Raw genomic sequence first — 27,997 nt, forward strand, 5'->3', positions numbered from 1 at the left:
GATGCACCAGCAGGGCATCTGGCAGCACATCCTTGCAGGCACAACCTCACCTCCACCCTGCAACACCCCAGCCCCATCACCTCAAGGACTGCTTCCTGTGGTTTGGATTGGTTATCACCCCAAAGAGAAAAGCTGCTGGTGCTTTTAAGCTCTTCTGCTGGTGCCCTTCTCCAAAGGCTTCCTTCAGTGGTGAGGGAGAAGGTCCTTTCAGCCATAGCATCTCAGTTATGGAGTACCATTGTTGGAGAGGCTTCCCTTGCCCCCAACATTTTCAACTTCAAGGCAGAAAGTAAAAAAACACTTTGAATTCACCCAGGCTTCTGTTCCTACTCCTACTAAATTGTTTATGAATCACCATTTACATAAAAGTCTTAGAGCAATTTATATGCATGTCATAAAAACAGGCAAAATTCATTTTTTTAAACAGTCCAACAAACAAACCCCAAAATGAGTTTAAAGTAAATACAAGACAAACACCTAAGGCAGAGATCTTTTCATGCAGCTGAGAAAGCTTGTCAAAACAAAAATGTCTTTGGTTGTTTCTGGAAAGTACAGATAGTGGACGTCTGTTGTATCTCAGCAGGAATGCTCCTCCATAGAACAGGGGTTTTGACACTGAAAGCCCGACCCCAAGTTACTGTGGAACTGAGTTATGATATTTTGGAGACCTTAAGAAGAAACTCTGCAGAAGAACGCAGTGACCTATATCAGAGATAAAGTGGTCTCTCAAGTAACCTGGTCCTGAGCTGTACAGGGCCTTACATGTCAACACCAGAACCTTGAACCTAGCAGATTGGCAGGCAGTGCAAATCCTGCAACCAGGTGCTATATGAGCCAGCGTGGTGTAGTGGTTAAGAGCGGTAGACTTGTAATCTGGTGAACTGGGTTCGCGACTCCGCCCCTCCACATGCAGCTGCTGGGTGACCTTGAGCCAGTCACACTTCTTTGAAGTCTCTCAGCCCCACTCACCTCACAGAGTGTTTGTTGTGGGGGAGGAAGGGAAAGGAGAATGTTAGCCACTTTGAGACTCCTTCGGGTAGTGATACAGCGGGATATCAAATCCAAACTCTTCTTCTTCTATATGCTAGTTGTGATTTGCCCCCCACAAGCAACCTAGCTGCCACATTCAGCGCTAGCTGCTGCCTGCAGTCCCATCTTCGAAGGCAGGAGGTACTGACTGAAGGCTCTGTTTTCCTCCTCAGGTATTTCTTAAAGAAGGGACGCTGATGAAAGTGTGTGGGAAAAATAGGCACCCTCGACATTTGTTCCTGGTAAGAATACTTTAATCTCTTTCACACTGCAGACACATGCAGACAAGTAGGTCTTGGTGACTGAGGCTTGTGATCTAAACATCCCAGATAGGAGGCCAGCTACAATGAATGCGGTGGGATTTGCTTCTGAGCAAACGTGTTAGGACGGCACTGCAAAGCTGCAATTCCATGCACCCACTTTGAAGTAATTCCCAATATGCTTAGCAGACTTACTTTAAAGCCCTAAACAGCCTCGGTCCAGTATACATGAAGGAGCATCTCCACCCCCATCATTCTGCCTGGACACTGAGGTCCAGTGCCAAGGGCCTTCTGGTAGTTCTCCCACTGTGAGAAGCCAAGTTACAGGGAACCAGGCAGAGGGCCTTCTCGGTAGTAGCACCTGCCCTGTGGAATGCCCTCCCACCAGATGTCAAAGAGAAAAACAACTACCAAACTTTTAGAAGACATCTGAATGCAGCCCTGTTTAGGGAAGCTTTTAATGTTTAATAGGTTATTGTATTTTAATATTCTGTTGGAAGCCGCCCAGAGTGGCTGGGGAGGCCCAGCCGAATGGGCGGGGTATAAATAATAATAATAATAATAATAATAATAATAATAATTATTATTATTATTATTATTATTATTATTATTACTACTACTACTACTACTACTTCTGCATAAACAGGCATAGTATATGATTCTGTATATTAATTGTCTCATAACCATTATACCCTAACGATGGGCTAATAGGAGCCACCCTTTTGGTCTCAGGATTTATTTGACACAAGGAATGACAATATTTTAATTTGTGGCAGTATTTATTTTTTACAGCTATATCCTATGCAGCATTAGTTAGGTGTGCCTCCTCAATCCATTGATTTCAATGTAAAGTAAAGGTAAAGGGACCCCTGACCATTAGGTCCAGTCATGACCGACTCTGGGGTTGTGGCACTCATCTTGCTTTATTGGCTGAGGGAGCCGGTGTACAGCTTCCGGGTCATATGGCCAGCATGACTAAGCCGCTTCTGGTGAACCAGAGCAGCGCACGGAAACGCCTTTCAATGTATTTAGGTATATATTAACTTCCCCTTTCATGCTGATGGAAGTGCCTCTGTTGGGAGCAAATAGAAATTTGCTAGGCAGGAGGATTTCTGTCAGGACTGTTGGGGGAGAGGTCCAGTACCACCTCAGCTACAGTCCTGACCCTGGTGTCCCTGGTCTTGCTGTGGCTCTTACTTGGTAAAACAAAACAAAACTAGACAGGTAGAAGAATGCAATCACACACATTCAACATCATGTCCATCTTGCTTCCAATGCTATAAAAGATCAGGCTGACACTTTATTTTCACTAAAACCTATTTTCCTGTATGCTTAGCTCTGGAGCATGCAAAGTAATATCCATGGCTGAGGTGCCTCTGAGCGGGAGAAGTGTGCCTTCCTTTGATTGCTAAGGAGTTTCAGTTAGCCACTGCTGTAGTTTTAAAGGCAGATCTTCCAGGGACCAGGATACTTCCTTGCAGTAGTGTTCCTTCGCTCTTCTTGCTGCAATGCTGAAGAGGCAGTGGGAGATGTAAGCACAGCCTCGGCTTCAATTATGCTTTTCACAGTTGTCCTCATCATAAAAAGTTGCAGAGACGGAGGCAGTGTTATAGTTGAAACAAAGTGTGCATTGAAATGAGAGTAAATTTACCATTAAAGGGCTATGGGGTGGCAATTTCTCCATGAGACATGAGTTTAGGCTTCTGTTAAACGTTGTGTTGAATGGGCTAAAACTGGCTGCTCACTGCAGGGGGGGAAATAATAATAATCCCTTGGCATATGGAGATACTGCACGAGCTCATTCTTGTGGGATTTAACAGACATACCAGTGACTCTTTTTTTTTTTAATGCTTGCCTGCCAGAAATGAATGATATGGTCATGCATATGTGTAGTATCACGAAAGACAAAACTGCTGGAGTTTAGATTGAAAAGGAAGAATAGGGATCAACCAATTTTAAAAAGTGAAACATCTGGGCCATGCAGTCCCATTCTTGGTAGTTTTTTGTGGGGGTTTTTAAAGGGAAAGATTTCTAGGACAATCCAGGAAAATAAAAGCTTGAGAAACCTGTGATGTACTTCTCAACACTATCGATTGAACTGAAAGCCATCAATGGTTCTGGTAGGAATATCACAATCTGGAGTTTGAGGTTGGGAGGCAGCTGCAGAGGAGAGGATGGGGAAGCTTCATTGCATGAGTAGTAAAGACTGGAGATACTATCAGATTGTGATGTTTCTACCAGATTTTGAGGCTTTGTGTGGGGATGCAGGAGCAAGGAAGAAGACAGGGAAGTTCCTTTGTGCAAGTGGAAGCCTGCTGTGCAAACGGAGCCAACATATGTAGATTGTGCGTCCATGTATTGTGCGGCTACGATAAAAGTAGAACTTCCCCAGTGATATTTTCTAGCAGGGGACTGAAACAGTCTGAGTAAATGTGTGCTTGGAAGGAGGTAACATGGAGTTCAGTGGGACTTACTTCCTTACATAAAGGGCTGCTGACCAAAAGGCATTTCTGGATCTTCAGGTGGCAGAAAGATGGTCCTTTAGAAATCACATTTTGCACAGCAAACAGACAGTTTTTTTATTATATTTGAAATAATTTGGTGATCCATATGCAGGTTTCATTCCATGCCCCACAGGTAAACTGGCTGACAGTTCAATGCTTACAGAATATTCCAAAGGTGTTTAAGCTTGGAGGGGTAGAGAGTGTCAATTCAGCAGCGTACCCTGGTGATCTTTGAAAAGAGGATCCAGCATCTCTGTAAACAGACATTGGACTCAGGAAACAGGCAGGCATCCAGTGAAACAGAGCAAACAAACATCCTGCCAGGATGCACCAAATTCAACAATACTGCGCAACTTTGTGGCTGCAAAACTACGCAGGCTCCCAGCGTAACATAGGTTTTCCCCATTCATTATTCCCCTTACCAGTTAATGAAGTAGTTCTCAAGTTGTGGGGTTTGGATCAAATTTGAAGGTGCTGGAACATTTGGAGGAGGAGGGACAAGTTCCAGGGTGCAAGATTATGAGTCAGGCTGCACCTTGATCTCTCAGAAGTCTGTACCTGGATAGATTGAATGGGAATGAGCCCTTAATGAGTTTGTGTGTGTGTGGTGGCTACTTGTGGGTTGTATGCTGATTTGTGAATATGCAGAGATCCTTGCACACTAGAGGAAGAGGTACATTTGCGTCCACCCCCAAAATCCAGCACTGAAAACGGAGCATAACCTTAGAATGGAGCTCAACTTCAAATGTTGAGAGGCACAAACTAAGCTCATGCATATAATTCATATCACAGAGCACTACACGCAGGCAGGATTAAAAATCCTGGGCACATAAAAAATGTCCTAACCTGGCACTGAAAACCAAAAAGAATACAATGTCTGTGCCAGTCTGACTGGGGGTGGGGGGGCATTCCACTGCTGGGAGATCACCACCAAGAAGGCAGCGTCCTTTAAGGCTGCATTTTGCAGATGAAACTGAAGAGGGCCTCATCTGAAGAACTAGATACAACTGGTCACAGATGAAAGAAGCAAGCAGTGACAGAGGAAGACCAAGTGATTTATGTTTCCCGTTTCCTTGTTCTTTTTGGACTTTGCATCAGAGGAAATGCATGAGTCCCTGCTTTTATTACAGCGTGGAAATAATCATTCACGCTTCTTCCACAGTTCTTCTGCAGCTCATTTGAACATCTCAAAATTGTTGAGGTTCTTTCCCACACTTTCTCTAGGAAGACTGCTCCAGAAGTCTGATGTCCAACCTAAATTTATGAATGCTGTTTTATAGTCATGAGAAGATACTGCACAAATATATTGTCATCTTTATCCTAAATAACTTTTTTTCACAATAAATTTAAAAATAAATTAAAAAAATGTCCAGTAGCACGTTAGAGACCAACTAAGTTTGTTCTGGGTATAAGCTTTTGTGTGCATGCACACTTCTTCACACATGCAGACACCTACACACCAATATATTCCCTGTCGGACTATCTTCTGTATTTGCAGTGATTCCAATCTTTTCATCTATACAAAAAGGCTAAATGCAAGTCTTGGGTTTCCTGGCAGATCTGACTGGACAGATAGTAAAGCTCACTGTAAATTTTTTTGTTTTGTTTTGTTTTATCTCATGGAAATAACTTTTTTAATTGATCCCATCCACATATAATAGCATAGATGAGGTATAGAGTTCTTCCCAGAAATGCTATCAATAGCCCATTCTGAAGTTAACCTTTTCCATGTGTACATGCTCACTGATTTACTTCAGATACAATACTACTGTGCCAGGCATTATTTAGGAAGACATTGCCTCTCCTTTGTCTTATAAACTGGGAAAAGGGAAAACATTTTGATAGGCACTTACAAAATTACTTAAGTCTGAGCATCACTTAGTTGGCTATTGCCACTTACCATTCTTAATGGTATTATCTCGGTTTCCCCTGCTATATATTTGTATGCTGCCTTGGTATCCCCGCAGATTAAGGATGCCTAGAAGCATTTTCAGTCAGTCAAGAACTGGCTAAAATATTGCTATAATGGTAGCAATGAAATAGCAATGGGGAAAAAATGGGGAGGGGGGAATGGCTGGTACGTAGTGCTGGTTATCTCATTCATACTGCTCTTTTATACAGATACTCAGACCCTGCATGGATATTTAGCATTACCATCCCCCTCCTAGTAAGCTGAGTAGCATTAATTTGAATTTCATAGTGGCAAGTCATGGCCAGTGAGGCCTTAGAAGAGACTGCAGACACATTTCCTTGAATGTAAAGACAAAACAGATGGGAAATAACTCTAATGGGCAATTAACAAAACACAACCACCATTAATGTTTAATAAAACTGAGGGATACTAATCATGGCTACCATAGCAACAGTGCGCTAGGGTGGCTTCCTTAATCATCACCAACCATACAGTGTCTTTGGTTTCGTGGAAATATTTCTCATAAATAAAATAAGCAGAATTTGTAGCCAAGGGGTGTAGCAGTGCATGCTGGGAAGAGCCTGACAATGCCTCATATGAACTCATTTTTTTTTGTTGGCGGGGTGCCCTTCATTAGCTGTCTTTTCTGAGACTTGGAATGACCCTGAACAATGTGGCTGCATTACAGGCAAAGAAAGTGTATGTATGGCCTTCTCTGTAATTAAGCAAACTTTGAATATGCAAAGGGTGCTGCAGCCCAATTCTCTTATTTATTTTTTGCACCAGCACCATCTCATTTGGGAGGCTGAATTACTAGCTGCATGAACCAAGAGCATTTTTGTGGCTTAGTATCAAAATTAATTTCTCTTGATACTCTTCCTGTGGCATTAGTTCCCATATTTAATCTGTTTTTGAAATAAATAAATAACCACAGCCGAATTCATTTCAGTGAACTATTTCTTAATAGCTGAGGCTTTTCCTCTGCTAACCTCACCAATCCCCAATTTCCAAGAGGCTGTAATGAATTTGTCTCTGAGGGTATGTTTAGCCCTTGTTAAACAGGGATACATAATGAGATCACAACAACGTGGGGGTCACCAAGATGATTAGATTAATGTTGGCAGGGTGGGTAATTTATGAAGCAATAAGTAAATGATACAAAAACTTCCCTGACAAGCCATTTGTCACCTTGTCATATGGAAAGTCTGCTGTTGAGGCTGTTTGAGAAGCAAACATGGGCTCTTTAAAGGGATAAGAAAAGAATATATTTCTCCTTGTGCCATAATAAATCTGATAGACAAAGAATAATGCGCAGGAAGCAGCGTGAGTGAATAGCATGGAAGGATCTAATGATCAGGATTAGAGCTTCCCAGTTCTATTTTCCAGTGTTCAGAGCTATGGTGTATGTTTTGCCAGGTGTAAGGTCCCAAGTTGCATGCCTAATACCTCCAGTTAAAGGACTGCATGTTTTATGGTTAAGAAGGCAAACTGCTGTTAAAAGTTGACAGTACTCAGACAGAACAAAGACCCTGTGTTAGTCAACACTATGTCACCGTCATGGTGGCTGGAGTTTGCTCCTGGATTCTACACTTGTGTGGGTGCAATATACAGAAACACAGATAAACACACTAAATTTCCTTGTAAAGAGAGCTTCTTTCCTCTCATATTGTCCATAGGGCTGGTGGCACTCAAATGGTTCCCCCACTATGCTCCAACCGTACAAATTTTCCCCAGTCTTGAAATATTTTCCCCAGTCTTGATTAAATAATCCGGCGGTAGTGGCATAGTAGTGGATTGTTGCTTATTTTTTATAAAAGTTTTGACCCTGTGGAGATTCATGGAGTGGAATCATACAGATACTACTCAGGGAATAATGATAGCCTGAGAAAATGTACAGGGGGAAGAAGGCCCTGATTTGCCTTCTCCCCACTGTAGCAGATTATACTTTAAAAGAGAGATCTTCTGAATCTTCCGCCATTTTGTCTAGCTTGGCCCTTAACACTTGGTAAATCCCAGTGTGAGGTATGAACCCATGGTTTCATACAATTGACATTTCCTCAGCATAATTAAATATGCAATATTTTGGGAATCTGTAACAGGGATGGGGGAGAAATAGGCTGTAACCAGCCAGGAAAGCTACTGAATGTTTGCACCACAGGGGAAAGTGTGCCACTGTTCCAGTGTGTGTGTGTGTGTGTGTGTGTGTGTTTTAAAATCAAAAGGGGCAGCGGAAGCTGAACATGGAAAACATGAGAGGAGTATGTTGTGATTATGATGTTACACAGATACCCTGTAAAAGTGAGTAAAGCACGGCTATTTCACAGTAAGCAGTGACACTCAGCTGAACTCCTGAACTACTATTTGTAGATTTTATATAACAGCACACACCTTTCTAAGTGCTGAATGCCACAAGTTAGCCAATTGTACCACTGTGTCCTGAATGATTCTATCTAAGCAGGCTTGTTTTTAGTGTTCTTTAGCCAGTATTCACAAGACATTTCCTTACTATTACTACTTTTCTTACTTCTTACTACTTTTCTATATAACTTTTGATAGTTAATAGGGTTTGTGCTCTTGCTGGGTGAGGCTATTCCCACAACAAAATTTCCAGAAGAACTGTCTGCTCATTGCATTATAAACAGATAATCTGAAAATGCCCCATATCATTTGACCCACTGGTAGAAGTTATGCAGGTGTTTGGTTAATGTGAGCCGGGTTACAAAGCAGGCGAGTGGTAAAGCCGCCACTCAGCCACTCCGTCACATGACAAATCCTCCCACCCACATTTGAAACACTTCCATTTGGTCCTTTCAGGAACTTGGCAATCAGACCGTTCCCCAGATAGTTCATCAAGTTGCTTCTTGTAGTGGACCTAGAATGCCAGTGAGACTTGTGAGGTATGTTGCAAGTAATTGATTTTGTCTTTCTCTTTGTACAGATGAATGATGTTCTGCTGTATACGTATCCCCAGAAGGATGGCAAGTATCGCCTGAAGAACACCTTGGCTGTGTCTGGCATGAGGGTAACGTTAACACCCTCTCTTTTGTGTAGCACTGCATTTTCATCCAGCTGGAAGCCTTTTAGTTCTCTTTGGCTGGAAGGGAGGAGAGATGTTTTATCTTCAGGTTATCTTTGTTTGCTACAGGAGCTAAAATGAGAAAAGTATTTAAAGTGCAGGAATTTAGAACAAGTTCAGCAGCAGTGGGCAAGGATGTTAATAAAGTCCTAATGAGGCAGTTTCCAAAGAGGCTGGTCCTGAATAATGTAAATCAAAATTGATTTACTATCTAGTCAGGATTCCCTTTGGTTCTCTTTGCCGCTCCTGAGAGTTGCTTTAGCTAGGGGTTAATGTTGGAGCACTAACAAGAAGCCCTTCTCCACATCAACAAGTAATAAAGCAATGTGCTGTTGGACGTGGCAGTGTAAGAAGTTTTGGATCAATTTAAATTAATATGTTTCTGAAGAATGTGAAAATTATTCATTGCACCTGTGCCTCCCCAATTTTTTTTCTTTAAGAGATTGGTGAGAGGACAGAGTATATGCCTGATTTGTGAAGTATTCAGAACATTTTAAATTTAAACAACAGGGAAAGTCCTGCGATACCGGTTTAGCTTAATTTCTCCACACTGCCTAGAAAGCTGCTGTCCGAAGCCGTGCTGAATGGATCCAAACCTTCAGATGTCTATTATTCTTTTTCATCCTTTAAGAACATTCACTTTTCCACCATCTCAATTCCAGAGAGTGGGATCCAGTGGACTAGGTGGTCTTGACCTGGCATTGTAGCCGACTAAGTTCTACTCTACCTATTTAAATTAAAACGCCTTAGCGATGTCTGCTGATTTCAATGAGTGTGACTAAAATAAAGTTCAACCCCTTGTTTCTCAGCTTCGGTTTCCCATTCATAACATGGGAATAAAGATCTGCTGGTGTGCTCTTTGGAGGCTCGATCTGCTGCCTCCCCAGTAGCCCCCCCCCCAATTTTGCCTCTACAGAGGCCTCTTGGTGAATATGAAGCACTGCTGGTCTCCTCCCACACTTGTAGATCTTTATTCCCGCCCCCCTTTTTCCTGATGTAGACCTTCACTCGCAAAGCCATTTTGAGGTTTGTCTCAGGTGCCAAAATGTCTTGGTCTGGCCCTGCAGCTGCCTGAGGTGATGCATTGCTCCCAACAGAGTACAAAGGCTTTCACTCATTCGGCTGGCCTTCCTTCTGTGTTTACTCAGTGTTATGTCTGGAGTTGGGGTCCTTGAATAATAGGCAGGGAGGGTTTTATAATGTAGCATCTTATTGGCCGTTGGAGCCGTCCAATCTGGCTCCAGAAGGGAAGTTTGAAGTAGCCTATCAGGTGTGACCTTGGGTGTGAATAAAGGATATATAGCCTGGGTCTGGGAGGGGCCAGCCAAGCAACACACCCAATGACTGTTTTTACCAGCACACTGAAATAAACTCCATGAAACCTATGGCTGTTCTCTTGAGTATATTTCACTTGGCATGCCTCCTTGGAAAACCCATCACTTAGTTTTATATTATGTGAACACCTAAGAATGCCTGTCTGTGTTGATGGGCACTTTGAGACCTTCTTGGGAACCAGAGGCCACCACGTTGCCCCAGCTCTATGACAAAAGGGATTTAAGTGTCTGCATGCTCTGGGCATGGATGGTTTTTAACAGATTTCCTTCCTACCTACAGACAAATGTCATTTGTTTTTAGGTTAGCCGTCCAATGACAGAAAAGGCACAAAATGTCTTGAAGATTGAATACGCTGAAAATTGCTTAACTCTATCGGCAAGGTAGGCAATATCATAGCACTATTCGTTTTTCTGGAAAAAAATTGACTCCCTAGACGAGTCCAACTGCATCCCAAGACTTAGCTGGCATCTCACTATATTTAAAATCCATTCATATCCATGGTGTCCTAGTGGATAATGGGCAAGTGTTCAACTATAAAGAAGGCATTCATTTTGAACGTATAGCTCAGAAGACATAACTGTCTCAGCACTTATAATGAGCCGAAGGCTTTAGCTCAGCACTTCAGAAGATCTTAGACAGAGAGCGGAGAGCAGAAAATCTATTTCTAATAGACTCGTGGTCTGTCTCTTGATCTTTCGTAACTTCCCTGCTGTCACGCTTTGCCTCTTACGCTTCTTATAACTTCACTTGTCATGTCCCTGAGGTAACTGGTGGGCTAATAAAAAGTCATAATTACCTAATTCTGCCTGGTGGGTTTTAGGGCATTTTATAGCGCTTAAATGAAAGAGGAAAGATTATTTTAAAAAATAAAAAAATACTGACAATGTAATGGGGGTCTCTGTTTACAAGGAACCTTCCTAATGAATTAACAACTATTAAAACCAAAAAGTGCATTGAGATCACAGGATTGCCGGCAGCACAAATGGAACCTTGCTGCTATTACTGCATCTGGGCTCAGTGAAGAAAAGTTTAGGTCTTAGAAAAAACTACATTCATAGGGTTTTGCCTTTATACCCTGTCCACTAGCTCCCTTTACCTCAGTTGGCAAAGAGCAACAGTTCAGGTAGGAATCAGAAGAGCACATGTTTAGAATCTCACGTTAGTCAAAGTGATTTTTTTCCATACCTTGGAGCAGTTCATTCTCATGAAGCAGGAATGAATAAGATGCATGAGTTGCAATTAAGCACTGTGAGAAGGAAATAGACAAAAGATTAGAACTGTATCAATGCATGGGTCATAGGGACCCATTAGAAGCAACTTTTAAGAAATCAGATGACCCCTGAAGTCTGCCATGGGCACAGATCAAGACCACAGGGGGGGGGAACATCTGTAGTCAGACCTAGTGGTATATCTGGCCTTGAGATCTCTCTCATCTTTGTTGTGTAGCTGGCTGGAGTTAGCTCTTATGCAGACTGCAAATGAGATTCTTTGTGCTTTATCTGTCTGTCAGACACACAAGCCCAACCAGGCAGTGCCCCTGCAACAACGGGACTTTAGATAGTCTTGTGGGAGGCTATTCAGCAAAATTATCGTTAGGCTGCTGTGAAACCCTGCTTAGCATTGAGATTTGTAGGGTCTTCCTCGTGACTAGTTCCCGTGCTGCACTGATGTTCCTTGCTGCCTGCCACAGTGCGGTAGCAATCAGGGTCCACGTTTCCACTGTTCTTAAACCAGGAATTGGCAAAATGTAACTCAAGATCAACTGTTAATTTGAACCTGGGTAATCTGAAGTGAATAGGCAAGTATTTCTGGCTCCCAAACTGTTGAACAAGACTACAGCAGTATGACTCCCTCTCCGTAATTATACTGTTGAAATTAGGGGTAGGGGTGAAGAGGTAACCAGGACTGATTTGTGTGTGTGAAAGGACTGTAAGCTTAGTTCAGTTCTGGTCCTCAAAAAAACAAATTCCTGGGCTGAGCATTACTGAATTCTAAGTGTATCTCTTTTGCACTTGGTGAAACAGGGTTCTGCTAAAAATCAAATATTGCAGTTTGCTCATCGCTTGATATGCAGAGTTAAAAACAAACCAGCTTTCACGATGAGGGCCCAGGAGGCCACAACAAGATGATGATGATGATGATAACAATACATTTATTTTTACCCCGCCTGTTTTCCTGGTGGGACTCAAGACAGCTTACAGATCAGAAGCAAGATACCTTGGGTGGTACTTTTGGTAGTTTTGGCTTGTGCATCCAGAGCTGTGAGCCCTTCTTCATCCCCAGCAAGCTACTTACACAGAAAAGATCAGTGCCAATTAACAAAGCAGCAGCCAAGTGTTCTCTCTTCACTTAAGCAATATATCAGTCCAGAAGCAGTTTAATGGAGCAGAAAGCAGATGGGAAGTGTCTGTGGAAGATCAGGCTTTTGTTGGCATATAATCCCTGATCAGATGTTCTGGCTAACTTTGCTGTAGTGCACGCTGTTGGTTTGTGGGTTCATTCTTTCCTCTTTCTCAAAGATGCTTTGAACTTCGTGGCAGGTGATTCTATGCTGCACTTTGTCTATGCATATATCTGAGGGATGCCCCATATTTCATGCTGAGCATATCTGGCGCACATGCATCAAAACCACCCTGTGAAGGGGGCCATATGGATTTAATAAATAAGAATAATAAGAATAATAAAAAGTGAGAAGTATGACAGTAGTTGGAAGTCGTTCACCTTGCAACAAGTAAATGCAGACACAGGCATCTTATCCAATTGGCACTCCTGTCTAACAATATGCAATAGTGATAGCTAAAGAGCCATCCACATTGCTGCTTTCACCTGCAATTCTTTTCAAATCCTCTTTCATTTACTCCCTGTCATAAATGAACACAGTGATTGTGGGCCAGTCTTCTGTTAGTGCAAGGGCTTTTGCTAGTGCAACAGGGCTTTCCTGTCCCTACCTATATCCTGTGCCCCCCTAATTGGTTTAGAAGATTGAGAGAAACCCCAGTACAGCATATGGGGCGGGGGGGAATCATTCCATCAGAGAAGCATTGCTTGCCTGACAGAGCAATCTCCTTAGTGCTACATTGAATTCCTCCCATTATTTCCAAAATGCATGTATATATCCAGAGATTTCAGCTAGTCTTGATTTAGCATTTCAGGTGGGTTGGGAGGGGTCTTGTGCCTTTATCAGCTGCATGAAGCTCTCCCTAGCATTCAGAAGTGGTACTGGGGCAGAGGGAAATCTACCCATTAAATTTTTGTTGTTAATAAAGGAACAAAAGTCCTGCTGGAAATAAGTTACAATCGGGAAAAGCTTTCTGACAGTAAGAGCTGTTCGGCAGTGGAACAGACTTCCATGAGAGGTGGTGAACTCTCCTTCCTTGGAGGTTTTTGAGCAGAGGATGGATGGTCATCTGTCTTGGATGTTTTAGCTGATATTCCTGCATTGTAGGGGGGTTGGACTAGATGACCATTGGACCCCTTCCAACTCTAAGATTGGCAATGCAAACATCAGAGGTCTTTAATAGATGGAAACCATCTTGCAAGTAAGGACTTGGGTGCGGGAAGCACGTGGAGAGTAAATAAAGCTGGGAGGCACAGACGCAAGGTGACGCAAGGTATCTCATCTCATTATGCCTCTGTCCTGGGCCTTCTTCTCACCAGCAGGGTAATTGAGTTTTATAGCAGCTGATGTTTTTCACAGTTAAGTGCTCATGGGGGTGTGGGGATTCAGCCTCAGTCAAGCACCATTGATCAGCTTCTGGTTTTCTTTCACAAAAGATAAACTAGTCTCAGATGTCTTTGCCTGATACCGCACACAAGAGCACAAGCTGGAGAGATAACAGGGGCAATGCTGCAGGCCCAGCACTGATGCTAGTGGTGATTTTATACAGAAACTAAAGAGCAGGTCACATTAAGATGTTGCTGCTGCTCCTGTTAATTTCTATTTTTTGTCCATGCCCACCACAAATTTGCAGGGTTGGTTACAGCAATTTAAAACACAGCATGAAAACCAGTGTAAAACGGATTACAGTCACAAGACCAGGGTGGGTCCTAAAATACATATATCTCAAGTGTCAATTCTTTGTAAAGTTCAGAGAGCTCAGAACTGCACACTCACTGAGGAGCAAAGTCACCAGCATCCTGCATGCTTTTGATACAAAATTCCCTCAGTCTAAATTTGGAACTAATGTCTTTTTGCAAAGGGGAACTTAATTTAGCTTCTTGTAATAACCATTGGTCTCATTCCCTGCCAATGGTTACACCAACCAACCTGCAACGTTAGTATCGTGCAACCCAGCAATACTTTATAAAATCTAGGGCTTCTAACCGACTGAAATGCAGAACTCTTCAAATGGCATTTCACATGAGACTAGAAAGAAGCTGGAATGCAGCGCAGGAGGGATCAGGGGATCAACCCTTTACAGATGCTCTTCAGCTTGATATCTTGGCTCTCCTTTAACCCTTGCCCACTCTTAACTTTCTTACGGCTGCTCAGCCTACAAGCTGTAATTTCTGCTTCAGGCACTTCCTCTCTCTCAACTTCAAGACAGAGGGAGGTTTAGAGCACCAGCAAGACAAAACTTCCAATGGAGCAGGGTTTTGTGACCACTGAGCCATTTTCTCACAACTAGATGAGAGGGCAGGAAATTCGTAATTAGATCTCCCATGTTTTTGGGAAAAAGCAAATGCAGTTTTGCTGGGAAGGGGATTCACTTCTGATCCCCGGCAATGGAGGTGAGGGGTCCTTAGGGTTCATCCAGCAAAACCCCTTGTTTAGCACTGAATTGGAACCAACAGCAATCAAGTTTCCGCAGTTTGTCATTTGTTCCAATTTAGCACCAAAGAGCAGGTTTTCTGGGGGAAAGCAGCAGGACAAAGGCAAAGCCACTTGGGTCCAAAACTGCTCAGACCTGTGCTTTCTAGGCATGAGACAAGCAGAAGCACGGACAAGCCCTTACTTGCACATATTTTTTGTGCTCTAAATCTATTTCTTCACACCCTACCTGCCTTCAGCTGCTATTTGCCCTATGGGGGTAAACATAAAGATACCCATATGCCAGTTGCAGAGGAACTGCAAAGCAGGTGGAATAGTTTTAACTCCCTAAGAATTACTCTCTGAAAGCTTTTCATAGTGCAACAGCGACCTCTAATGTCTGCAGAAGTATGGGCTTACTGCTCTTGCATGCAAGTTTTGGGGTTGTCATTTTTTGCAGCCTTGAAATGTCGTTGGCATCAAAAATGTATTTTTCCCAAGGGAAATCCAGCAAGTGTTTTTGTAAAACAAAAATGTGTCTTCTACGACTCGTTTGTTGTTGTTGCAATTTAATTGACTCGTTTGTGACATCTACATAACGCATTACAAATTAAGACTCATTTCGAAGCACCTCAGATTAGTGCAGATTTCCTCTCCTGAAGGGCACATGGACAGACTGCTATGAATGGGAGGGCTTTGCATGACCTCCGTGGACAGCCAGAAGAAGAGCAAGGGGAAAGGAATCTTAAGGACAAAATCCTGCCGTTAAGAAACAGGATGCCCAACTCTGACCAAGTTGCTTGCATTTCTCTCCACAGCTCATGCTCTGAAAGGGACGAGTGGTACAGCTGCATCAGTAGATGTATCCCAGATGACTACAGAGTTCACACTACAGCTGCCTTTCACAACAGTGTTGAAGTAAGAGCATGTTCCAGTGGCTTGTCTGACCTATTTGAGTAGGTTTAAGAAGACCCTCCATGAGCTAGGGACTTCCCTTGCATGTGAAGAAAGGCTCCAGCAGATTGAGTGGACAAGACCAATAGTGGGTCCAATGGTCAAGAAGGACGGTTTCTGCACATACTGTAGAGAAAAATGAGAGGCAGATGGGGCTTGTAAACCTGGGAAGGTAGCCCACCTAGGACAAGGAAAACTCTGATGCTTAACCTTGCAGGTTATCTTTGGGAGTGTAAACCCTACACAAATTCAGAGTGCAGTCCCTAAAACGGCTGGATGGTGCCTTGTACGCCTCCTTCTGTCAACTCCTGCAGCCAAGCTGGTGTCAAACTTACGGTATTGCTCTGCTTTCCTTTGGAGCACATCAGTGAGGGCAAAAGGGGAGGGGGTCTTGTTGTCTGGGCAGCTCAGGATCTCCATACACACTGCCCAGGATCGTGCCATGGGGAGGTCACTTTGGTGCTGCTAATGCAGCAGTTTTACTTCACCTCTGCAGGTGCACTCCATTGTCTCTTGAGATAGAGGGATGCTAACAACAACAAGGAAAAGAGTCCCCTATGGCCAGGCATTTGGATTATTTTCATGTAAATTGCCCTGCCAAAGCTAGACAGCAAAGGTCACCAAAGCATGTGTGTTTAATATTCATCCATCATGTGGTTGCTCCTGGAATTTTAAAATTCTTTCCAGTTTTATTGTTGTGCAATGAGATACAGAGGGACTCCAGGTATCTTGCTGTAATGAGGCTAGCATTAGTTGGTGTTTTATTTTTGCAAAGCACTATTATGTGATAGTCCAGGATTCACAGACTGATGTTTGAATTGGTGGGTGGGTGGTCCTGCTGAGGCTGCACTGGATGGCCTTTTGATTATTTTCAACCCTGGTTCTCTGTGCTTAAATGTGTTTTGTTTTAATTTAAATATTTATAACATGCAAGGGTAACAGACACTGCGATAATATTAAACAAAAAATCACATAAAACAAGAAATAGAGAACAAAAGAACAATACAAGATTCTCTGTACTGTAACTTGTAAATAAAAGTTGGCTTGAAAAATGTTTTGCAAGGACATAAGTAAAAAAAATTCCAGTGCAATTCTATATTTCTTCCCACATACGGTAAGTATTCCCCTTTCCAGATGAATCTACCTGTATGCACACTATTGTACAAACTGAAAGCAAACTAGCACCTTGGGAACATTTTTTCTTAAAAAAAAAAATCCCCTTCCGTTTTTTTGAGGACAGATAAAGATTTGGAATAAGAACCTATGCATTCAGTAAAAATCCAGACTGAACACTAGATTTGGGGTTGTTAATGAAATTAAATCTATATACAATTTGTTAGATGTCCTAAGACATCGTAAAGTGACAGTTTAAGCCTGCTTCACATACAATTTCCTACCTAGATGTAAGTTTTGTGCATGTAGACACAACTGTGTGCTGCATTCACCTCTTTATTTGCACATATAGCAAAATGGATATGCATTCATTCATGATAAACAATAGTGTGTATCTGGCCTAAGTGTAGCTTTACAACATATGCATTATTTTCTTTTAGGCGATCATAAAAAGTAGACTTGTCTGGGACTGAGCAATAAAATGTTCTTTTCCATTCAATTAAATCCTGTGGTAGTTGCCTGCTGTGAGCAGTTCTAGACTCCGTCTGGATTTTTAGGGTGAATCCAGAGCCAGCTCCCTACATGCAGCCATTTCATGCTTCATTTGGAAGCTTTGGGAATATGCTAGGGTAGCAGACTTCGGTCTCTTGTTACAATGGTGCTAGAAAAGAGGAAGTGACTCAAAGATGGTGTTGCGCATGCATGTTCCATTTACTGGAGGAATGGCACCCTCTTGACTGATCCTCAGAATGTTGGGGGGGGGATGTCTCCAAGGCATCACTGTCCGTATCTATTGCATCACTGTCTGCATCTACTGCCATTCTTTGAGATGGCATCGTCCCAAATGCAACCACTCTTTAGAAGTCTGCACATAATGAACATGCAAAGCACTGCCTTGGAGGCACTGCCTACCCCCTCTACTGCCATTGCAAGGAAGCAGGACCCACCAGATCAGGTTTTTGTGGGTTGCACTTTTCATGCTGAACGGTGAAAAGACTGGGGCTAGCACTGAATCCCAATGCACATACCCGCCAGTGAGTAGTTCAGGTGAAGCATAGCCTGTACTACGTGGCAGAGCTAAGAATAAAGCCAGTGCATTTTTGCATTATATTTTCAGCTTCGGGAAAGGCTGGGAATGTCCTTGGGTGAGAGACCTCCAACCCTGGTACCCGTGTCTCACGTAATGATGTGCATGAACTGCGGTTGTGACTTCAAGCTCACGCTGAGACGTCATCATTGCCATGCATGTGGGAAGGTAATTCATGTTAAATCTGGCTGTTTTCACATATCTTAGCAACTAAGAGCACTCTGCTCAAAATATCTTCATTGCACCAAGTAGGACTTTCTAGCAGCTTATGACAAAAGTGGAGATGCCGTTTCTACACATAGGATGAAGAGTTTGGATTTGATATCCCGCCTTTCACTCCCTTTAAGGAGTCTCAAAGCGGCTAACATTCTCCTTTCCCTTCCTCCCCCACAACAAACACTCTGTGGGGTGAGTGGGGCTGAGAGACTTCAAAGAAGTGTGACTGGCCCAAGGTCACCCAGCAGCTGCATGTGGAGGAGCGGAAACGCGAACCCGGTTCCCCAGATTACGTGACTACCGCTCTTAACCACTACACCACACTGGCTCTCATAACTGGATTTCATAACAGCATTGCCCTGTGCTTCATGAACACAGCTGGGACTGTAGTCAAGCACAGATCAGTTTTACAGTGCTTCCAGAAGGCCTGTGGAGGCTGATCCCTGACATGGTGCTGATGCTGCTGTTACTCATTTCAGAAGATGATGGGCAGGATATAGCTTTACTATAAAGAATGACGGCCACACATAAGTGGAAGATGACAAACAATGTGGTTTTATCCAGGAAATAGAATTAAAGAGACTTGTTTCATTACATGAGTCATCTCAAGCTCTCTATCCTGTCCTCTGCTTAATGTACCTGGTTTCTGCTTCAGGGCAAATTGCATTGAGTGTTGGATGAATATGCAGTGGTGGCAGTGATGAGACTGGATGGTCCTGGACTGGATTGCTTTTAAGTCTCTTTTGGATGTTTTCTACTCATGTCTCACTGGTCTGCAGAATGCATACATACCACATCTTCTGTTCTTGTAGATTATATGCCGAAATTGCTCAAGAAACAAGTATCCTCTGAAGTACCTCAAAGATCGGCTTGCAAAAGTCTGTGATGGCTGCTACACTGAACTGAGGAGGAGAGGTGAGTCCTCTCTGTCCCGCCTCACATACCAAAAGCAAAAGGCTTCTTGGAGAGCAGCACTTTTTGACAGAGACACCCATGACAGAGAACTAATTTTGTGTTCACCAGCCATCCAGCAAGATTGATTCAGGCAGCAGGCATGAGCTGGTTACTGCACCAGTTCTCTTTGGAGCAATTAGCTATACCCTGCCACTCCTGGAGGGAAAACATTATACTGTGCTTGATGTAGGGTCAGTCAGTACACAAAGATCACATTTGTTCCCAGAGAAGAATATCCTAGAAGTTTTGACTTGTGTGAAATGCCCTTAATTATTGAGGGGTGTTTTTATGCATTGTTGCCACATCCTAGTCAGACCAATGGGCTTTCGTGTGTAGAGTTTAGAGATCCAATTGGGTGGTGTAGGATGAGTGTTTGACTTGAACCGAAAAGCCTAAGCTCAGCTATATTCAGTCTTGCAATCTAGCCTACCTAACAGGGCCATTGGGAAGATGAAGTAAGGAAATCTGTGCATGCTGTCCTAATCACTCTGGAGAAAGGGTGGGAAACAGTTGCAAGAAATAATAATGAAGTGCTTTGAGACTGGATCTGTTACTTGAATACAGAACAGGGTCGGCCCGCACAGCAAATAATTATTTCCCCTTCTTCCTGTATCTACTATTGCAGAGCGGCCACTAAGTGTGAGCTTCCCTACAAGTTCATCCAGGTTTTCAGGCAGTGCCTTCTCTTCTGTCTTCCACAATATCCACTACTCATCCTTCAAAAGACAAAAGAAAATCCCTTCAGCTCTTTTGGAGGTAGGATCAAGGATGCCTGCAAAAAGGCAAGGAAACTAAAAGACAGGAATGCTCATGTTCTATGATCAGTATATGTAATTTTCTCCATTGCAGAATTAGCCTGCTCTGCACATCATTTGTGTCACTGTGAGCTTCTACTGGGATATGCTGTTGTACCAAGGGATATTCTAGAATGGAAACATATAAAATGGGGGGGGGGGAATTCTCATGTTTCCATCTGAAAAAAACAATTAAAAGCATTTTTAAACAGACTTTACATACATACACACACGCACGAACACCCAATATGGAACCATATTTTATTCACTTCCTTGTCAACACGCTTCCTTGTCAAATTGATCACAACTGAGATGTATAAAAATGAGGGCAGCATGAACAGATTGAAATGTCACAGGTTGCAACTTAGTATTGTCCCAAGTTACCTTGCCACAATCTTCTAGGGACAAAACTCTGTCCATTTTGAAACCAAAGCTGGTATCAAAACAATACTGCATTTTATTAGTAGTTACACCCAACAATCCCAGAGGGTGAAGCAGAAGCAAGACCAGCTAGCCCAGATCAAGGGTTTCTCACTTGAAACAGTTTCCCACTGTTAGTTTCTCACAGTCAAAAGAATATATGGACTCTGCAGTGGACTTTAGTGTCATTGCTGCCTTGGGCATTTCTTATTTTTGTGAAATGGGAGATATAAATGTAACAAATAAATATGTGTTGGCCTTACTAACTTCTAGATTCACACTGCTAAACTTATCCGATTGCAATAAAAGCAAATAAAATTCAGATATATGGACATATTTACCTTTAATTCAGTTGGAAGCCTTTTAAAATAAAATAAGCACAGCAGTGTAGCTTTAAGGAATTGAAAACACATTTCAATGCGTAAACATCAATTAAATAAAAATAAACTGTAAGTAGTCCATTTTCAGATGCAGCATTAAACTGTGGTTTACTGTTAGTGAATGAGCTTGCCCCACCTCCTCATCTGGTGCAGTTGTGAGATCAGAAGCATCTGCTTCTAGTTTTAAACTAACCACAGCTCCATTACATTCAAACTCATGGGAACTGTGGTTAGTTCAAACTGTGGCTTTATCACCCTTGCTTGTTCACTTACCAGGGTTTAAGCTAACCACAGTGAGCTGTGGTTTAAAAATGGGAATCAGGTGGTTCTGACCTCATTGTGGCTGCAACAGAAGAGAGGGGTGATGGAAGTGCACTAGGTTATGGCTTGTGAACGCTCATCCCTGCAATGCTAATAAAGACCAAAGCACCCCTTTGCGTCTCTTCAGTTAACAAACTCCCCTCAACAAAGGACTGCAGTATAGTGGCAAAATACATGTGAACTACAGCCTCTCTATGCACTTTGAAAAATATCCAAGGTGAAGCATTATAAATGTCATATGCTGTTTTGCTTAATGTGGGGGTTCCTGCCAGAAATAGGGACTAACAGACACTAGGATTCAAGAGATGCCACTGTGAATATCACTAGGATAATCCACAAGAATGGTCTTGTACTCCAGTTTTGTATCTTCCAACTACCTGAGTGCCACAGCATTTTGTGTTTCAAATTATTAGTAGTTAGAACTGTCCTAATCTAGCAGCATCAACCTTACTTTCCATCTCACTGAAAAATGCTGTTTTGCCAAGTAAATATTGGTCTGTGCTTTCTACAATGTTCTGGACACCAAAACCCCATCATGTGCATCATTATTCAGAACTACTGTCCCTTGTCCAGGTAGACATAATCTAGTAGTATAAATGGGCAGCATGGCCAAAGATTTGGGAACACACACCTAGGTTGTGCAAAGGGTCCATTTGGTTGCAAAGCGGTATGCTTTTAATATTCTTGCTACTGACATGGATGCTTGTTTCAGAGGTATGTACATATCTGAATGGAAAGCTATTTAAATCAGAGGGGAGGGGCACATTCCTGGTCCTTCAAATTAATCTGTTCCTTTCCAAGGCATTTGTTGTCATGAATGGTTTGGTTCTTGCCCATTTACAGGTGGCAGCTTCAGGAGAGGGCTCTTCTATCAGTGGCTATCTCAGCAGATGTAAGAAGGGGAAAAGGCACTGGAAAAAGCTGTGGTTTGTCATTAAAGGGAAAGTGCTCTACACCTACACAGCGAGCGAGGTAAGGTTTGCTGTCATTTGAGATCATTCTTAGGCTATCTATCATGTACTGCACATTACATGCACAGAACTGGAAAGTGTATCTGGCACTGATAACTCTTATCCCCCACCGGCATAAAATGGTTATTTTAAACCTGTAGGACACTTCAGGATCATTAAAATGTGCCACTGAACTTCGCTACAATCGTCAAGTGGGAGATTTCCGAAGATGGTTATCTGGAACCCAGCTTTGTTTATATTTTGCTGAGGCCCCAGGGCATACTCACTTGTACAATGAGAAACGGGCCTACTCTCTTTCTCAGAGCTCAGATCTCTGTGTGTAGCACTCCCTCCCTCTAAAGCCCATCTTCCCTTCTGCACTGATTTCAGGATAAAGTCGCCACAGAGAGTTTGCCTTTGCTGGGTTTCACAATTGCCCCAGAAAAGGAAGGCGGAAATGTGAATGCAGTTTTCCATCTTTACCACAAGCAAACTCTGTTTTATAGCTTCCGAGCAGAGGATAACAATTCAGCACAGAGGTACTGAGTGTTTGATCTGCCCACGATAACATACTAACCTGTGGGGGGAAACACTGTTTGCAATGCTTCTAGCTCTTCTAATGTGCTCTCACTTCCTTTTTGAAGCTCTTTGAATGCTGCTAAATACGCACAACTGCTTTTGCATCAGCTTTACATAGTGCAATCTGTTAACACAAACAGTCCAGCAAGCATTAACCCAGCAACAGAATTGGCTTGGCCATGGCAAAGGGTCTGAGATGGTTTGGATTGATGCAGATAGGGAAGCTCTGTGAAGGCAAATGAATTTCTGGTGTAATACAGTGGTACCTCAGGTTACATACATTTCAGGTTAGACTCCGCTAACCCAGAAATAATGCTTCAGGTTAAGAACTTTGCTTCAGGATGAGAACAGAAATTGTGCTCCGGCGGCGTAGCGGCAGCAGAAGGCCCCATTAGCTAAAGTGGTGCTTCAGGTTAAGAACAGTGTCAGGTTAAGAACGGACCTCCGGAACGAATAAAGTACTTAACCCGAGGTACCACTGTAATTGGGAGTTGCTCAGTCCAAGCATATCATGTTACTTGGGGCCAATGAGTGTTATGTATTGGTCTTAGAATGCGCCTGTAATTGCTGTGCTTGAACATACGTGGGAATACATGATATTCTGTTAGGGTAGGTTTGTTTCCTACCAAACCATGAATGCTTGTAATTTACAGTGCAGCTTACATTTACCTGTAATTGTAGCCAGCCATAGGTTGATATGGAAGCTATGCACTTATGCAAACACAAGTGAATGTTTATACAAATAAGGGATAGTGTGAATAAGTGATCCTGTGATGGAAAATGCATCAGGCAACTCATTCTAGTATTTTCCAAATTTCACCTGTGTGGCATATTATGTTTTTTAAAATAATAATAATAATGGAGCAATGGAACATACAAGCAGGAGGTTTACGGCACAATCCTACACATATCTACTTGGAAGTAAGAACCACTGAGTTCAAGGTGTGTATAAGATTGCAAATCTGAAACCTATTTGTATCTACAGCTGTCCATACATTATAGCAACCATCTTCCATGCAAATAGGGAAGTGCGGAAGGTATCTGGCATCCTAGCTATAGTACAGGTGATGAAAAGCCAGTGTTGCAAACTGAACAATGTTCCCGTAACCCCAAAAATCAAGTCTAGGCTATGCATCATTCTGCATATGCGTGTTAATTCTTGCATGAGCTTTTGAACAGAGACATACAATAAGATGATTATGATTCTACTCTTTTTTTTCTTAGATGGATTGAAGCCATGGAGGAAGCATCTGTATTATAGCAGTTATCAACCAAGTGGACTTTGAATGAACACATTTATATTTGCAACAGCACCCTTCTGTTGGAAGAAACTGTATATATCCCTATGTGGCTAAACACACAGGAGAGAACTTGTATAAGACTATTTTGTTCCTTCCTCAAGCTTATTCCCTTACAGGTGGAAACCTTTAAAACAAGGAATATTTATGGTCCTTTTTTCTATCTCTGCAAGTTCAAGTTCATCCTTCGCTGTACTCCGCTCCCATATAATACAGTTGCATATTTTCAAGATTTAGAATAAATGTATGCATTATTTCAAAAAGATACGCTTAAGTCACTCATAGCAACTGGTTCAGTCCTATTTACTTAGAGAGTATCATCAGCTTGTTTCTCTGTCAGCCATGAAGCTGAAGTATGGTTTCCTAAATTTTATTCAGATTACAGCTTCTTATCTAAATAATTCTGGACTGACATACCACTAATCCATTTACAGTGCCTGGGTGAAACTGTCTCATGCTTATTGGAATTCCTGCCAAAGAAAATGTGCCTAAACCACACAATGGTAAACCATTTCAATGGTAAGGAACAAAAAGGTTAATTCAACTTGGCATTTACATAGATGGTGGTAAGTCTTCTTTCTTACCTGTTTCACCAGTCCTCTGCAAGTCCCAACCCGATTCTACTGAAGAATACATCCATCTCCACTCCAGAGGATGTTAATTAATTGCAAACCTTCACATAAGGTTGTCTGAAACTGATTGTATCTAGAATTATTATACTGTTTTAATCGCTGAGGGCATCAGATTTTTAGTAGTAATATAGTAATAAGATTCATAATCCAAATCTAGTGTCAGCAGCACTTAACTCCAAAGGCAGAAAAACATTTAACTGTTTTGGTGGCAAGGTAAGGAAAGCTGAGAGAAATACTCCATTCACAGTTTACACCAGCTCTATTCCGGCACTCAGGCTGCACCCACACCATACAATGAAAGCACTCTTGCACCACTTTGATGGCTGTGGCTTCCCCCCAAGGATCCTGGGAAGTGTAGTTTGAGAATTGGGAAGTGTGGCTTAGTGAAGGCTCTGGTAACAACCCTTTGCCCGGTTGCTGGGTTTCTTTGGGGGAAGCCATGACTATTACAGTGGTACTTTAAACATATGAGTGGCAATCTCTTACATCCCCATCTTCAATGCATGAAGGTCTTTTTTTTTTTATAAAAATTTTTATTGGTTTTTCCACATATAATATAAAACAATACAAAAGACAAACACAAACAAACAAACATATAAACATGTATAATTTCATAGATTTTTCCATGTACCCAATTTCAGCGACTTCCCCATGCCCCCCTTTTCTGCATCTCTGTTTTGAACTTTTTTTCCAGCAACCCCTGATCCAAATTATTATTAATTCCTTTCTTTAACCTCTTTCTTTCCTCTTATCCAATCATTTATCGCTGCAAATCTGTTATGCTTTACCCATAACATTTTAACACTCAGTAATTTTACAAATATTTTTAAGATAAAGTTTAAATTTCTTCCAATCTTCTTCCGCCGTCTCTTTCCCTTGGTCACGGATTCTGCTCGTCATCTCTGCTAATCCCATGTAGTCGATCACCTTCGTCTGCCACTCTTCCAGTGTGGGTAGTTCTTGTGTCTTCCAATACTTTGCCAGTAAAACTCTCGCTGCTGTTGTAGCATACATAAAAAACATCCTATCTTTCTTTGACACCAATTGGCCTACCATGCCCAGGAGAAAAGCCTCTGGTTTTTTGTGAAAGGTACACTTAAGCACCTTCTTAATTTCATTATAAATCATTTCCCCAATGCATGAAGGTCTTAAGACACAAACCTGTTGTATGTGCATAGGCTCCTTGGCCAAGTTAGAACCCTGATCACGTAAAACATCTAGGAACCTACAAGCCTAAAGCAGGCTCCCTGCTTAAGACCTTTCCTGCAATGTGTAGGGTGGGGGAAAGCAGCAAGCACAAGAGCAGGGCCAACCGCTGTTCATATGATGGCAACCATGTGCATCTGAGTGCCTTAGTGGGGCTATTGCTTCATCCAAGGAAATATACACAACTACACTCTTTAATTGTGCCACTCACTTCAAGAATGGTGGCTGGTATTCCACTGTATTCTGCCAACGGAGCAAATGTAAGCATACTGTGGCCATAGCCACTAATGCTTCCTTGTCTAGCAAAGGATTACGAAGATGTGTAGCAGCCATTACACCTCGCAGTGTATCTCCAGTGGGTGCACGTACTCATACTGCTCCATGGGTTTGCAAGCTACCTTTAATCAGGCTCTGACGGGAAGTATTTAAATACCCAATGTGGTATAATGGTTAGCATATTGCACTAGGACCAGGATTCAAAATCCCACTCAGGCATGATGCTCACCATCTTTCTTAGCCTCACCTACCTCACAGGGTTGTTGTGAGGATAAAACTGGGGGGGGGGGGGGAGAGAAGCATATACGCCACCTTCAGCTCCCTGGAGGAAAAGAGGGGTATAAATATAACAAGAAATTAAGTAAATGAAAATGTAAGTGGATTTCACACAACGTAGCAGCTGGTTATCGGAATGAGATACTGTCTCCCTCAATGCTCACTTGCAAATCTGGGCTTTGGTTCATTCTTTCAATCAAGAGTGCATCAGTAGGTGATGGTAGCAGGACCCACAGAAGAGGCTGATGTGATGTCTTTATGATGTCAGGTAACAGGGCCAGTAACACAAATAAACATCTCCACACTGTTTTTAGAAAAGCACTCTCTTAAAGCCTAGAGAAGCATTTTTAGAACTCCAGTGGCAGAGCATACTAAAACTGGATTGCTCTTTCAAGGGTTTTTATGAGGATGGGCCTCATTTTAAAGCCACTGAGACTACCAGAGCGAAGCCATGTTTTAGGTATGGTACCCATTGATCCAAAGGGTTTGTGCATTATTTTGCTTGAAAAGCTGTGTTTTATACCCAAGTAATGGAGAGGGGAAGGCATAGTATTGCATTAAAGTGACATAGCCTAATGCTGCATTACCAAATAAGTGTTTAGGTTGGGGATTTTAAGCATTGTGTTAATCAAATATCATAATCCATGTGGATATTGCAATGTCAATACTATCAGTTCCACAATAGACCAATACACTGCTACACATTTCTGTCCCAAATGCTTATTTTGAGATCTTCTAGGCAAGCAAATCCAAGTAGGACTGGTACCTTAGTGGCAGTCTTTGTGACACACAGCATCAGTATATTGTTGTATCTTTCAGCAAAACAGATTTTCATTCATTTTTAAAGTTACAGTACCTTCAAAAATTTCAGATGTACAGTAAAATACATTTTTGTTAAATAATAATAATAATAACCTTAGTATTTATATTATGTTCTCTGACCTGAACTCCTAATTAGACTTTTGACTGGGTTTGATCTTCCCCCATTTGTATAAAGGTTCACACCAATTCAAACACACAATTATTTGTTGTGTTTCTATAATCTATGTGTCTTAGGGGAGGAAATAAACACAGTAGCATGGATTTGTTACTTCACTATCAAGTTTTCTATTTCATAAAGCAGATAGTATATAAAAATGAATTATGAAAACAGAACTTTCACATTACCTTCAAATAAGTTAACTTTCAGTCACATTTCCGGTTTCAAATTTGGGTTTGCTAAAATCATACTATTATGAAGTGGAGGCGCAGAAGGGGGAAAAATTGCACTGACAGGAACAGAATGTTAAATGCCAAATGTAACACACTTAACAGTGCAACCTTGTCTACTCAGAACTAAACCAGTTCAGTGGGATTGACTCCCAGGTTAAGACTGCAACTTACTTGGTAATAAGCCCTATTGAACTTAGTGGGGCTTACTTCTGAGTAGACAGATATAGGATTGCACTGTAAGTAACTAAATGTTTTTGCTTTGTGTTTTTTTTTATATGCACTACAGAATAACAGTATTATGATATTTTGGTGCTAGCATTTAACTACTGTTGTATGAAGTCCGCAGAACAAACAACTACTCAAATTTCATTGTAAAAATACAGTAATTATTTAGTTCTGGTTTTAAGAAACATGGAAAAATAAAATGAGAAAATACCAGGTCCCTAGGAATTTGTTGCCATTT

General features: G+C 42.0%; 1 protein-coding gene and 1 long non-coding RNA gene across 5 annotated transcripts in view; both read left to right on the plus strand.

The window, feature by feature from the left end:
* Positions 1–24,195, plus strand: part of FGD5 (FYVE, RhoGEF and PH domain containing 5) — a 144,811-nt gene extending 120,616 nt beyond the window's left edge. For 3 of the 4 annotated variants that reach the window (XM_053378066.1, XM_053378064.1, XM_053378061.1), the window contains exons 12-21: positions 1,203–1,271; positions 8,644–8,727; positions 10,417–10,496; positions 15,685–15,784; positions 18,051–18,188; positions 19,049–19,151; positions 19,816–19,946; positions 21,949–22,077; positions 22,446–22,594; positions 23,859–24,195. In XM_053378066.1, the coding sequence (XP_053234041.1) occupies positions 1,203–1,271; positions 8,644–8,727; positions 10,417–10,496; positions 15,685–15,784; positions 18,051–18,188; positions 19,049–19,151; positions 19,816–19,946; positions 21,949–22,077; positions 22,446–22,594; positions 23,859–23,895 (1,020 nt within the window). In that variant the 3' untranslated portion in view covers positions 23,896–24,195. The remainder of the gene's footprint in view (positions 1–1,202; positions 1,272–8,643; positions 8,728–10,416; positions 10,497–15,684; positions 15,785–18,050; positions 18,189–19,048; positions 19,152–19,815; positions 19,947–21,948; positions 22,078–22,445; positions 22,595–23,858) is intronic. The other variant, XM_053378065.1, reaches the window with a different exon arrangement.
* Positions 24,196–25,013: 818 nt separating this feature from the next.
* Positions 25,014–27,974, plus strand: LOC128408399 (uncharacterized). Its single transcript, XR_008329064.1, has 2 exons — positions 25,014–25,073; positions 25,710–27,974. It is a non-coding gene; the product is annotated as an uncharacterized LOC128408399 (long non-coding RNA).
* Positions 27,975–27,997: the final 23 nt, after the last annotated feature.

The sequence above is a fragment of the Podarcis raffonei genome, chromosome 2, assembly GCF_027172205.1.
Source record: "Podarcis raffonei isolate rPodRaf1 chromosome 2, rPodRaf1.pri, whole genome shotgun sequence".
Taxonomy (NCBI): Eukaryota; Metazoa; Chordata; class Lepidosauria; order Squamata; family Lacertidae; genus Podarcis; species Podarcis raffonei.